Genomic DNA, 14,952 nt, shown 5'->3' on the forward strand with positions numbered 1-14,952 from the left:
TATTTTTGTTGCATCTTTGTCTCAGGGGTGTTGAGATAGAACAAGATCAAGGATGAACATTTTGGACCTTTCAGTTGTCTGGCGCAACTGATAGGACTATGATTCATTCACAGTTTTGGACTTTGTTTGCTGTTATTCTATTTTGTGAATCCTGATTCTGAGGTGCGACGTGGATGATTTGCAGCATGAAGCAACCACAAAAGCTGGCAGATCGAGGATCAGAAGGATCTCTCCTGCCTACTGTCTGCTACACCACCTCCTAGATGGCCACGGACACCTACGCCACTTCACATAAGACCATGAAAAAGAAGCATATTCCTTTTCCCTGGAGCAGAAGAGGCTTTTTGGAATGTCCTGCCCCTTGTTTGATGGTCTCTTAGATGGCATCAAATATGGGGAAAAAGGAAAAAGTTAATCGAGATGGGCTGGGGTCATTGTTAAATTCCAATCCCCTTTCCTCCTTGGTGGTATCTGGGATTCAGCTGGAGCTAGTAGTGATGGCAAGGTCTTCTGGAACCCTCTCCCTGGCCAAGACAGGACATCTCAGGATGCTAAAGGCCTGGGGTGAAAGTGTGCAGCTTTTCAACTGCCCCCAAAGACATCACTTAGTATTTTATGAGCCTTCCTGTATTACCATTATTTTCTGTAGAAGAATTGTTTATCTGTTACATCACGTAGATCACCTAATTCGTTAGCAGAGTCAGGTTGTGCCTAGAAACTCTGCCCAGCAACACGTTAAGCAAGTAAGTAGCTTTGGGAAGAAAACTCCAAAGCGTAGATCATTGCCAATGTGGGATAGCACTGGTCATGTGCTCTTGTATCAATGACGTGCCGCATTTGCAAAACACTCCAGACATGCAGAACCAGATTGCCTAGGATGTGTTGCCTATCTGAGGCATTGCTGACCTTGTATCATTGTGTTTCAAAACACAGAAAAAGGAAAGACACCATTAAACTTCTGAAACAAAAATACAGTGAGACTCCTCCAGACTAATGTCAATTGATTTGGCACTTACTACTGTTTGGAGTTCTCATTGTAACCCAAAAAACACCCTAAGAACGTAGAATCATAGGACTGGAAGGGACCTCAGGAGGTCATCTAGTCCAGCCCCCTGCTTCAAGCAGGATCAACCACCACTAAGTCATCTCAGCCAGGACCTTGTCAAGCCAGGACTTAAAAACATATCCAAATATTAATCTAAGGACTTGTCCAGAGCAGGGAAATTTGCACTATGATGTAGTTACAGTGTAAAAACACCCCAGCCTACACAGGGCCTAACACTCCAGGCCAGGAATATCCCCAAAAGAATGGGAATGAAAGAGACACAGTCCTACCTCTCAAGTAGAAATCCAGAGTTATCTAACCTGTACATTCAGCTCTTCTATTTCTAGCCATAAAGAATTGGTTTTTAATGGATGGATGCTGATTTGTATTCTTGGAAATATTCCTCTGGGCCGCGTCTACACTAGCACCCACCTTTCGGAAAGGGCATGGTAATGAGTGAGTTGGGAAGATGCTAACGAGGCACTTCCATGAATATGCAGCAGCTCATTAGCACAATGGTGGCTGTACACAATTCAAAAGCACTGGGTTCTTATAAGCGCACCACCCGTGTAGATGGGGGTCTTTTAAAAAGAACCCACCAGTCTTTGAAAGCCCCTTCTTCCTAAAACCAAATAGGTTTTGGTCCTTTCGGAAGGTCCTTTCAAAAGGCCCACCATCTACCCAGGCAGCGTACAATTCAAAACTGGAGCTTTCATATCGCACATGGCTGCCATTATGCTAATGAGGCGCTGCATATTCATGGCATCTTCCCATCTCACTCATTACCATGCCTCTTCCAAGAGGAAGGGGCTAGTGTAGATATAGCCCTGGTGGTTTGGGGACAGTGATTAAAGACGAGGCAATATTCCTCTCCCCATGGGCCCCGTATGGTGCAGATAGCTGTGTATGTACACAGCCAAGAAATACTAAATATATACAATATGCAAGGCCTAGCCCTCTTCCGCCCCTTCCCCATACACAGATGCTTTGCTGGGTTTCTATCATTTAGAACATTGTACACACCACTTGAGGGCTCAAGAACTGTTTAAAGGAGTTCTACCCAGTCCTGAAACTACAGGGTGGGGAGAAAGTTGTTCTCATTTTCCTTAAGTGCTTTCAACTTTCAAGGCTGTGAAATGAGGATAGTTATGTAGCTTAAGTAACATATAGAGAAGAGGCTGTCAGAATGAGCTGTCTCTTTTGCAATCCGCCCTGGATTACACCCCTCCTTTGGACTTCAGCATGAATGGAAAATCGTTACCATTGCCTCAAAACAAACACACACGCCACTAATCACAGTTGACTCACTGCTGACTACAGCCTTGGTCCTCAATCCTGGGATGATGTTCTGCCCAGCAGTGCTGGCAGTTCCAGATTAACATAACACAGCTACCACCGGTATTCTGCTGTGGGCTACGAATCTAGTTTCCCCAGGGAGGAAACAAAAACCACATCACTGGTCCTGATGCTCACTTACACCAAGGCCCCTCTTCAGCACTCTGACAATGCAATGGACATTCAAGTGTCCAGGCTGCTCCAAAGGGCTGTGGTGTGGATGCAGGGCTGCCAACATGGGGGCAGAAGGGGCAGTTGCCCTCAGCCTTTGAAGTGTCACAGAACCACTACTGCGCCACTCCACGCAGCTATAAGGGAGGGGGGAGCATAGCAGTCTGAGCTGCGCTAAAGGTTAACTGCCCTAAGCCCCACCCTTTCTGACTTTGGCCCCACCCCCTCCAAGGTCATGGAGCCAGGTCTCACCTCCCATCTTGCTCCAGGGCCCACAGAGTCAGCTGGCCGCACTGTGTAAGTGTGCCTCAGTCCATTACATGCCCATTAGGATTTGGTTAAGGCCTGCTCACTGACGGAGATATTTTCACATTGGAAAACGTAACATATATGCTGTCTGTAAGAACACACCAACAGGGCATCCTATTTTTATTTCGCACAGACTCTGCAAATGGGCATTAAGCATTTCTCCGGCCTCTTTGTGATGTTGTGCATTGGATTTGCCTTGTCCATTCTCACCACCATTGGGGAACATATCGTGCACAGATTGGTCCTGCCACGCATCAAAAAGAAATCCAAGCTGAAATACTGGCTGCATACAAGCCAGGTACGTATTCGAGAAGCTCACTGGTAAGTCCCTCGTGTGCGTCCAGAGCTGTTCAGTAGAAGCTGGAAGAGTCAATGGAAAGATTACCATTGGTTGCAATGGGTATGGACTCCGGCCTAGATTACTTTGCTATTTTAATTGAACCTGTTGCAGTTGCCTGTGTCCCCTGTAAGCTAAGTGCTCAGGGGTCGCCCAGGAGATATTCAGATGCCAGCCAGCTGATTAGCAGAGCGCCCACAGCGGGCAGCATGTGTTTCTATTTGTGGTGCACATCCACACATGCCTTGGTGCACATAAAATTTATTCTGCCCATGGATGCAAAACGTAAGAGGGAACTCTGGAAGTTGCCATCAATGCAAATTTTACCAATGACTCCAGTCAAAGCAGGTGGTCTGTAGCATCCCTTCTATTACCGCATGTCAAGGAGAACCAATTATATATACATCAGCATTATTTGGCAGACCAGGGACCTGCTCTCCAACAATCTGCAGGAGGACGTAGACACTTGCCTGGGAACATTTATGAATGACACAGCAGAAGTTTTTCAATTACCCTCCATCTGGGCTTGGTGGTCCACAGATGTATTGATGCGCATTGGCAAGCGAAGTCCAGACTTCCCCATATGCTGGTCAATATACAGCAGGGCTGGAAATGGGAGACCCTATTTCTATTTACATTATGGCCCCTTAGTAGTGTAAAGAGGCCTGAGATACAGTCCCTTGACCAGCATGCTTGGCTAAAACTGGGATAGAAAACTGTAGGAAAACTGCTCAATACCACTACCCACAGAGGTTAAATAATGATACAATTTTATGTGACGTTTGTGTTTAATTTGGTCCTGTCACCATCCAAGTTACCGAAGAAGTGCAGGGAAGGTCACAGGTGGTTAGAAATATGCTGGGGACTCCACAGAGTTTTAAATCAAGATTACTTAACACTGAAAAAGACAAGCATCAGAGGGGATGCAAAGAAATCTCAGTTATGTAGTACTTGGTGTAAAACTACACCCCCTCCCCCTTCTTTTTGCTTCTCAATTGCAGCTGTTTCATAACTTGTGCACTGAGCAGTTACCTCTCTGGCTAGCTGCATTGTGAGACTGTCATTCCCAAGCCGGGTTCTAGTGTTCCCTCCACCCCCTCCCAGCAAGCATTTAGATCTTATTTTTCCATATGCCAGAGGAACAGGGCATCTCTAGGCCGACAATATTCCAGTAGTGATCACAGAGCCATCCTAGGCTCTATTGCCGCATGCAATTGAGAGAAGGAAGCTGCTGCTGGAGCACAGAGGTTGCCTCTCTCTGTTCTGTCAGATCCTCCACTGCACTAGCAGAGACCTTAACTGAGCTACCTCATCTGACACCTACTGAGGCTTGGGCCTACGGTGAACTGCTAGAAGTCCAGAGAGAGCCGTAGCGCTGCAATAAGTTGAATTTTGCCAACAGCACAGAACAAGCTGTAAAAGGAGAATGGCTGTGAGCATTTCTTACAGGTCACCAGTCAGGTGAAAGCATTTCAGCAAAGACCTCATCTGGATGCCTTAGGACTGAGAGTCACTATTGGAAGGTCCAAATTAGTATTTATAGATGAACTGTTGTCATGCTTAAACTATGAAAGGGGGGTTGTTGATTTTCAGTATGTGTAGTTTAAAAAAAAAAACCCAACTCGTTTGTGTAAAGAGCCTGAACCAAAACCCCTCAAGCTTTGGGACAGTTTGAATGTTAATATGCTACAAACAAGTACAAATTCTAAGGAATAGCCTCTTTATCAGTAAGTTGGTTCCCAAGCTGTCTATCCATGTATAAAAATGTGGGTTCACCTCCTTTGGCATTGTGTTTGTAATAAAGTAGGAGAAATATATTTATCTTATCTAACAGATACATTACTTGGCGGTAAAAAGTCGAAAAAGTGTACATCAGGAAATCATCTACTCTTGCTCCAGAAATAGGAGACTTTATGACAATCACTATGAGCTGGACATTATGTTTGTAGCCCTGTATGTGCATAATAAAACGCCACCTTCAGGTGGATCTCCCACAAAAACAGTTGTTTGTCCCCATATGTAGGGTTCTTCTCTCTTATGTTTAATTTCTCCTGTTCCACTTTTTCTAGAGGTTGCATCGTGCTTTAAACAGTTCATTCACTGAGGAAAAACACCAGCCCACAACAAAACGAGTAGAAAAGAGGTAAGAGGTTGCATGTGCTATTATTAAAAGGGGCCTATTTTGGAACTAGATCTGTTGGGACTGGATATCTGACTGTGAATTTAAATGTCTCCTAGCGATCAAGATAAACCAAGCAGAAAAGTGGTACTTGGACTATCAGTCAAGGATATTGCCAGTGGCTGCAATTTTGTGGATACCCAAAAAGAAGCAGAAAGCTGATATTTATTAGTTTAATACACAACTACATACATGTCCTAATATTTTATGCACCCTGCAATCAGACCTCTAAAACTCAGTATCAGACCTCCTGCTTATTGTTGGTTGTGAGCTTTCATAAATACCACTGCCTCTTCTTCCGTTAGCAATGTCCTGTTATGACAAGAGTGCTTCCCCCTGCACACCATAACAGGTTTCTGGGACCTTACAGGTTGGGTTCCCCATTAAGAAGGAATCAATGGTTAGGAATCTAGATATGTCTGCCTTGTGGGTTATCCTGGGAAGGAGCAAGGCTAAGGGAGTAAACTCTGACAGAAAATCCGGAGGAGAGTGCTAAGGCGGTTCTGTGCCAACTTCTGGCATTGACCCAGCAACACCTGCAGCTGAGCTGGTACCAGACGTAGAGGTTATCCTCTCCTTTGGACTATATCGGTAAAGCCGAGAGGGGGACACTGCCATCTGGGCAGCCCAGGGTCCCAAAAAAATTGCCCAGGCTCACGCCTAGAGAGGTACTTCAGGATCGCTTAACAGCGTTGAACCAACACGGGAGGTAACAGATACCAGTTATAAGCTCTTGCTTGATTGGCGTAGAGAACGAGCACCAGGGATTGCCTTACATCAGTGGTAGGCAACATGTAGCCCATTGGGATTCTGTGTGTGGCCCGCCAGACAGGTGGTTTACCATTGCCCTCACTTAAGGTTGCCAGATTCCACTGGTTTTCAGCCACATTGGTTTTCTTCCTACTGATATTACAAAAGTGACACACACTTACTTCACGTACCCTTGCTTTGAGCTGCAGGCTGATTGCACACATTGCGAGAGCCATGTGCTCCCTCTGCGTCCAATCAAGGTGCTGTTCCAGTGGAATTGGCACACTCTGCAAATTCCAGGTACGCAAGCGCTGCTAGCACAAACTTCCCTATCCCACAAGACTGTCTTGGTTACGACAATCTTGTGGTGGCCCACTGAGATGGATGGCCACTTATGTGACCCACTCACTAGCCTATGTTGCCACACATAGTCTTATGTGTACAGATATATACCAGTCCTGAAATGAATGGTCAAATAGTAGCAATCACTTCTCTCAGGAATCTCAGCTCAGCCCAGCTCACAGGGAACGATGCTGCCTAAGGCATTGATTCTAACTAGGGACCAGCTCAGAGTAGATTCCCCTCCTGTTTGCACAGCTGCATGGCTGCCGAAGCTGTGCCTACATGGAAGCTTGCATACCCATAGACAGCACATCTTCCTAAGCACTTGCTCCTACACTAAGATGAAGAATTTGAAAGACTATGGGTACATGTAGGCTGCAAGTGAAGATAAGAACATAAGAACGTAAGAATGGCCATACTGGGTCATACTAAAGGTCTATCTAGCCCAGTATCCTGTCTGCCGACAGTAGCCAATGCCTGGTGCCCCAGAGGAGGTGAACCAAAGACAATGATCAAGCGATTTGTCTCCTGCCATCCATCTCCCGCCTTCAACAAAAGGCTAGGCACCATACCTTACCCCTTGCTAATAGCCATCTATGGACCTAACCTGGGATTGTAACATCAGGCACATGTGCACTAGATTTAATCTAGTTAGCACAAGTAACAATAGCAGTGAAGATGTAGCAGAATACACCCTGCCATGGACAGCAGCCTAGTGGCTCTAGTGAGCTCATATGGATGTGACTAGCCCATGCCACTATTTCATCGCTCAGATTAAAGCTAGCAAGCATAAGTCTGTCTACCTGTGTTACATTCACACCGTTATCTGTACTATAGACTATCGCCTTAGGGCAACAGCACCATCTAATGACAGAAATCATAATACCATCTTTTTGATGTGGTAGTGCTAGGGAAGGAGATTGACATGCCAAGGTTGCTTTCCTGCAGAGAAGTGCAGATGTAGACAGAGGTCACGATAGGGCTGTTGCCCCTTACATGCAAAATCTCCACAAAGAGTGTCCTGGAGAGAGCCTCTGTGTGACCACGATCAATGTGCTTATGCATGCATGTGGCTTTTTACATTTGGGGGCCACTGAAAGGACACCAAGAATAAAATAACAGGTTGACTGAGAGATGAGGGAAGGTCAGCCTCCACAATATGCTGTGTCTGGCCCCTCAGCACCCTCCCATGCAGGCAGGCTGGCCTTGAGCAACAAACTAACAAACCCGAAATGAAATCGACCACAAATGTCCTTTGCCTTTCCTGGGCTACCCTTCTCTCTCATACAGCAATGACTCTCCATATTCTATCCTTGGAGGCCCAGCTCCTAGCCAAGCTACTGAGCTTCAGGGCTTCCTCTTTGGAGTCCTTCCTCCACTCCCACAGAATGGGTCGATAGTCCCCCTCTGTTGCCCGGGGTTAGCCACTCTCTAGCGTCTGCCACAGGAGTGGTCTCCTGCTGTACTTTCCTTCCTAGAGGAACCTCCCAATCTATTATAAAATTCAATCAACTCTTTCTCAGGCATGTCTGTAGACTCCAGCCATCTGATGAGGACCAGCTGCAGAGTTACCTGATCCATCTCAGGCCAGGTTGCCTGACTTCCCTGAGAGCTCCAGCCAGCCTGTGATTGGGCAGTTTAGCACAGAGGCACAAAGTTGCAGAACTCAAAGTCTCAGAGCTGCTCCTCACAAATTAACGGACCATCGCAGCCACCTTGACTCGGTTTGCCTTTGAGCTTCCAAGACTCAGCCCAGCCACTTGTGCCTTTCCGGCTGCTTAGGCAGATAGATATGCTGTAGACATCATGTGACCCCCGTATAAGCCAGAAACAAAAAAAATCCATTCCTTCATGGAAATGCAAACCAAACACAAAGCTTTCTCTACCTGGGCCCAGCATCTCCTGTTCTGGGGCTGCCTTCTCCCCTCTAATTTCAAGCATTCTTCTGCCCAGCCCCCAGGCTCAGCTTTTGCTCTTCTCCTGATTCTCTTCAGTCCCCCCTGGAAGCCTTGGGATTCTTTTCTGTTCCTTCCTCAAGAGTCCCCTCCCAGGTCTTCCTGCCCACAGCTTTCCACAGGCCTCTGCCCACCTGGTGCTCTCCACTAGCCTGTCTCCACTCATTTCCTCTACTCTGCAGCCATCACCACATTCTGTTGGGATTTTCTCCTTTCAAGCCCCAGGTGGGGCTAATTGAAAAGGGGTGTCTCCTGTCTCTGAAAGGGCCTAGCCACAGGGACCTCAGTGTGTGTCTATACAAGTAAGTAAATGCACAGTATCTCTCTGCTGGCCACACGCTTCCATCATCTCCCCCTAACAAGTGTAGTTTGACTCCACAGAAGCTTCATAAATTCCACAGCACGTCATTCAGAGGCAAAAGCTGCTTGCAGAAGCCAACTGGTGCAAATTAACCATCTTCTTCCACAGCCAAGGCTGTGATGCCCACGCAGGATGGTTAAGGGGGAAGAAACTCACAAAAAGGACATATTTATTTATTTATTTTTCATAAAAGCACTTTTGTCAACTCTATTTAAAACCCTGCTAGCAAGAAGCCATCTGAAAACTGCTTGTGCTCATGGTGGCTTCAGCTGCACTGTGGACAGAACCCTGGTCTCCCAGTAACCTGGAGCACAGCTGTAATGAGTCCTGATGTTGGAAGGGGCGGTGCTGTGCTCCCTGATTAATTCGATGAGAACACTTGCTTATTCCTCCAGGAGGCTGTTGTCTTAGAAATGATGAGAAGTGCTGGAAATACCTCACATTGTGGTGGTGGTATTTCCCTGGAGGGTTGTGGGATATGTCCTTCAGCCATTGCTTTCAGAAGGGCTCTTTGAACACTGCCTGCTGACCTGCTCAATTCCCCCACCCCTGAGCTGGAAGAGGTGCCTCTTATTGATGTAGGCCCTGACCTGTGAACATCATACGCTGGACTCTGGCACTGCACCCACTAACCTCCAGCTCTAAATGGGGGAGCTCATAACAGGCGACTACTGTCATCCCATCCTCACACTCCCCACCATTGCCAGCAGCAGCAAGTGAGCCCCGGGAAGGCTCTTTTTGTGCCAGGTTGCAAGAGGCAGTCACTTGTGAGTACTATTCCTAAACACACCTACCATGCAGGACAAGGCTCCCAGCTGCTTTTGGGATGTTGAAGTGGAGTGCACAGTAGTCACCTATCCACTTATGCCTGGGTGTAATCAGCAACGATGGCTTCACACTGTGTTTTAGAGCCTGAAATGGGTCAGGACCACTTCCCTTCCCTTCCAAAAAAAAAAAAAAAAGGCAAACATGATTCTGGGATGCATTACTAGGCGTGTTGTGAGCAAGACACAAGAAGTCATTCTTCCGCTCTACTCTGCGCTGGTTAGGCCCCAGTTGGAGTATTGTGTCCAGTTCTGGGCACCGCATTTCAAGAAAGATGTGGAGAAATTAGAGAGGGTCCAGAAAAGAGCAACAAGAATGATCAAAGGTCGAGAGAACATGACCTATGAAGGAAGGCTGAAAGAACTGGGCTTGTTTAGTTTGGAAAAGAAAAGATTGAGGGGGGACATGATAGCGGTTTTCAGGCATCTGAAAGGGTGTCATGAGGAGGAGGGAGAAAACTTGTTCTCCTTGGCCTCTGAGGATAGGACAAGAAGCAATGGGCTTAAACTGCAGCAAGGGAGGTTTAGGTTGGACATTAGGAAAAAGTTCCTAACTGTCAGGGTGGTCAAACACTGGAATAAATTGCCTAGGGAGGTTGTGGAATCTCCATCTCTGGAGATATTTAAGAACAGGTTAGATAAACATCTATCAGGGATGGTCTACACAGTGCTTAATCCTGCCATGAGGGCAGGGGCCTGGACTCAATGACCTCTCAAGGTCCCTTCCTGTCCTAGTATTCTATGATTCTATGATACTGCGGCAAGAGGGTAAAAGTAAAGCGCACTGGGAAAAGTTCTTGGCTGGATAGGGAGCACACTGGAGGCAGGTTGCCATCAGTGACACGTCCACCATTGTAGGCCTGGTTTTTCCTGTTCATTCCTCGCAGCCTGAGGTTTGTCACCTCCAAGTTACTCCACATGCAGCTCCCCCTGTTCTTGGCTCCTCCTGGTGGGGGGAGGGACGGTTAGCATTGGCAGGAAAGCTTAAGAGCATTGGGAGGAGCATGTTTAAATGAACTGACAAAAGGAAAGAAATGAAATTTATTAAATGCCTTTCACTTTTCACACCATTTGCTATCCAGTCCCTGGCCAGTTTTCCTTTTCAAAGCTGGCAAGTTAGGACCATCCCTGTTAGCCCTTCTCAGTGTTGATCTTGTCACAGGGCAGCGTGACGTACTCTGCTCTTTCCATGTTCCAGATATTCACCGGCTGTTTTATTAAGATTAAAGGTTAGCTCAGAATCACCCAACTGCAGACAGGCTCCAGATTTCTAATGCCTCAAAGGCCAGGGGGTGCTCAGACACAGAGGTTTGGTTCTTTCTGTTATCAGAATTAGGAGCCAGCTATAAAAGTCAGATCTAGATCAGGATTTGGATCAAGGAACTCACGATGTTTGGAGATTTGAGGAATCTTGGATTTCAGTTTGATTTCAGTTTCAGAATGATTCACCCTCTCATTTCTCCTGTTAGGGTACGTCACTTGGGTGCACAGGCAGATTTCATTTAGCAAATCAGTGTGTTTCACAGCAGGCATCTTTGGTAGCGTGGAAACATTCCAGACTGAATCACTGAAGTTCTCTGGTATTTGTGCCACCATGGCTTCCAGGCACTTAGAAAGTCTGGCAGATGAGCTTTGTCTGATCTTTTATGATGCCCTGTGACAGCATCCAAGATGCAGGGCCACTGTAAATTTCTCCCAGCTCTGCCAGCGGGAGCCACAATACATAAAAATTCCTTATTTGTCCATTTAGCAGCTTAGGAATCAGTTTCACCTCAGAGGCATGGTATGTGGTTCAGTGATCTCAGAAGGGCTTTGAGCACCTGGACTTTCTGAGATCTAGTCATTGCTCTGACATTCACTATTGCCTTGGGCAAATGAACCTCTTCATCATCTGTAAAAGGAACACGATGGAATTTACCTACTTCACCACAGCCAAAGGAGGATCAGTCAGTAATTGTTCTAAAGTCTTTTGAAGGTGAAAACTTCTGTATAAAATACTGTATGCTCAGGTTCTTCCTCTGCTGCCAAAACGATTTGTGCCAGCCAGGTTACTTAACATTCAGGCAGGTTACCTGAGCTTTTTGGAGTCACAGCACTTCCGTAAAAAAATAGTGGCTACGTCTACACTAGAGCGGTTTGTTGACAAAACCCACGGAGCGTCCACACTAAAAATGCACTGTCGCCATACTGTTGGCAGAACTCGGTACTTTTGTTGACAGCCTTCTGCCCTCCCCCATGAAGTAGAACGCCTTCCTCGACAGATTCTGTAGACAAAAAAGCCACTTGGATGCTCCGGGGGGCCCTCTGTCAGCAGACAGGGCTTCTGGGTCACCAGGCAGCCCTGTCTGCTGTGCTTCTGGCTAGCCATTCTTTCAAGAGCGTGGCTGGGCAGTCCAGCCACTCTCTGTTGATAGACTAGGTCAACAGAGCGATCTGCTTTCATGTGGGGCCACAACCTCTCAAGAGGTTTGGTCGGTAGATATCTCCGGACAGTAATTTCTGTCAATAGATCGCTGTAGTGTAGACATAGCCTTTGGGGGTAATAAGTTGAAATGCGGGAGGGGAAATCCCAAAATGCAGCTCAGTTAATGGAGGATATTGCACAGTCCGGAGATATTGGGCAGGACTTAATGAAAAGCCCCCTCTGCAGTTGTTACTGATTCATTTTAAAGAGCGATTCTTTGTGCAGGTCCTACCTGGGCAACAGCCAGCATGCAGTGTGGAATACTGCCAAGCCAGGCAACTGTCACCGGCGGAAATATCTATGCAGTGAGGAGGAGCAAAACCAAGTGCCCCTCAGACAGCACCAAGAAATACCTCTGCCCCAGCTGATGGGGGAGACTCCAGCACCCCTGACAACGAATGGGAAAACAGACCCCCTGAATATGGCTAGGACCTCAGTGATCCAAGAGCTCACGGACTTAGAGAAGCAGATTCAAGCAATCAGGCAGGAGCTGCAGTTAGTCATGAAGCGAAAAAATGAGCTGGAGGAGTATCAGAGAACAAACAGGACTGCAGAGCCCTAGGCCAGCACACCACAGCCCCCATGTACAATTTCCAATGCAATTTTGTAATGCCAGAAAAGAGGCCAGGGACTGAAACGAGCAATAGGCTATTCATAAAGCCTCCACCCCACAGAACAGAAACTGCAGCGGCAGACAACTAACTCCTGGTTCCTAGAAGGATTCTGGTTCTTTCATAAGAATGAACCTCTCACTCTTCATGAGCATCTAAAGGATCACTTCAGACTGAAACTGCTGCGAACCACGAGACCGCACCACTCCTGTTTCCTTCACTTGGCACTAACATGGAATTTCCTCTTTTTAGCCCTTTCTGTGCATTAATTAAAACAAAAAAAAAAAAAAACAAACCATCAGCAGTTGGTGTCTCTTGTTGGGGAGGGAGGTGTTTGTTGAGTGACAAAGGACTGGGTGCCCATTTATAAATAAGTCCTCTATGGGGAGTACCCAAGCAGAGTCAGGAGACCCTAACCTAAGAGAGGATTAGAACTGTCATTTTAAGGGAATTTATTAAGAAGGAATCTCTCTGAAATCAATTACTGCCTGGATTTTGCAGCTGGGGAGAGGAGAGGTAGAGACATTTAAGCCATTCAGCAGCTAAATGAATAGGACATCAGCCAAATCATCTTTTTCTAAATGAGATTTCTATTAACTTTGGAACAATGCTTGATGCTTCCTCCTCTGGGACTGCAACCTGTGCCATGTAGACAATGTTTTAAATGTCTTATTTAATACAGGCCATGGCATCCCCAGAACCAATGAATTATTACTCTGTGCACAGCACATCCAGAAGTGGAAGGACTCTAATCATCTCGTACCTGGCAGGCACTCAATCTATTTACAACAGAGTAAGCTGAAATTAGAGATCTTAATCTAAGTATCGGAGGGGTAGCTGTGTTAGTCTGGATCTGTAACAGCAATGAAGGGTCCTGTGGCACCTTATAGACTAACAGAAAAGTTTTGAGCATGAGCTTTCGTGAGCACAGACTCACTTCATCAGATGCTGGTCTTGGAAATCTGCAGAGCCAGGTATAAATAAGCCAGAGCAAGGATGGGGATAACAAGGTTAGCTCAGTCAACAAGGGTGAGGCTTGCAACCAGCAGTTGATCTGGAGGTGTGAACACCAACGGAGGGGAAGCTGCTTTTGTATTTAGCCAGCCATTCACAGTCTTTGTTTAAGCCTGAGCTGAGGGCATCGAATTTGCAGATGAATTGTAGCTCAGAAATTTCCCTTTGGAGTCTGGTCCTGAAATTTCTTTGCTGTAGGATAGCTACTTTTAAGTCTGCTACTGTGTGGCCTGGGAGAGTGAAGTGACGGGTTTTTGTATATTGCCATTTCTGATATCTGATCTGTGTGCATTTATTCTTTTACGTAGAGACTGTCCAGTTTGTCCGATGTATATAGCAGAGGGGCATTACTGGCACATGATGGCATAAATTATATTGGTAGATGTGCAGCTGAATGAACCCACGATGGTGTGGCTGATCTGGTTAGGTCCTGTAATGGTGTTGCTGGTGTAGATATGTGGGCAGAGCTGGCAACGAGGTTTGTTGCATGGCTGGGGCCCTGAGTTAGAGTGACTGTGGTGCGGTGTATAGTTGCTGGTTAGGATTTGCTTCAGGTTGACAGGTTGTCTGTGGGAAAGGACTGGTCTGCCTCCCAAGGCCTGTGAAAGTGGGGGATCATTGTCCAGGATGGGTTGTAAATCCCTGATGATGTGCTGTAGAGGTTTTAGCTGAGGACTGTAGGTGATCGCTAGTGGTGTTCTGTTGGTTTCTCTCTTGGGCTTGTCCTGTAGTAAGAGGCTTCATGGCACAAGTCTGGCTCTGTTCATCCGTTTTTTCACTTCCTCAGGTGGGTATTGCAGTTTCAAGAATGCTTGGTAGAGATCCTGTAGGTGTTTGTCTCTGTCGGAGGGGTTGGAGCAAATGTGGTTATATGTTAGTGCTTGGCTGTAGACAATGGATCGTGTGGTGTGTTTGGGATGGAAGCTGGAGGCATGAAGGTAGGCGTAGCGGTCAGTGGGTTTATGGTACAGGGTGGTATTGATGTGGCCATCGTGTATTAGCACCGTGGTGTGCAGGGAGTGGATCTCCTGTGTGGACTGTTCCAGGCTGAGGTTGATGTTGGGGTGAAAGTTGTTGAAGTCCCGGTGGAATTCCTCCAGAGTCTCCTTCCCATGAGTTCAGATGATGAAGATATCAATGTAGCGTAAGTAGAGATGGGGTGTTAGTGGACGAGAGCTAAGGAAGCGCTGTTCCAGGTCAGCCATGAAAATATTGGCATATTGAGGGGCCATGCGGGTACCCATAGCTGTGCCAC

The 14,952-nt window shown here is 46.7% G+C and overlaps 1 protein-coding gene across 1 annotated transcript in view; it reads left to right on the top strand.

Annotated features, from left to right (window-relative positions):
* The window catches only part of GRIN3A (glutamate ionotropic receptor NMDA type subunit 3A), a 75,932-nt gene extending 63,298 nt beyond the window's left edge, over positions 1 to 12,634 (top strand). Inside the window, exons 7-9 of the mRNA XM_074994030.1 lie at positions 2,994 to 3,158; positions 5,267 to 5,340; positions 12,298 to 12,634. Coding sequence (XP_074850131.1) covers positions 2,994 to 3,158; positions 5,267 to 5,340; positions 12,298 to 12,634 — 576 coding nt within the window. The remainder of the gene's footprint in view (positions 1 to 2,993; positions 3,159 to 5,266; positions 5,341 to 12,297) is intronic.
* Positions 12,635 to 14,952: the final 2,318 nt, after the last annotated feature.

The sequence above is a fragment of the Carettochelys insculpta genome, chromosome 5, assembly GCF_033958435.1.
Source record: "Carettochelys insculpta isolate YL-2023 chromosome 5, ASM3395843v1, whole genome shotgun sequence".
NCBI classification, from domain to species: Eukaryota; Metazoa; Chordata; order Testudines; family Carettochelyidae; genus Carettochelys; species Carettochelys insculpta.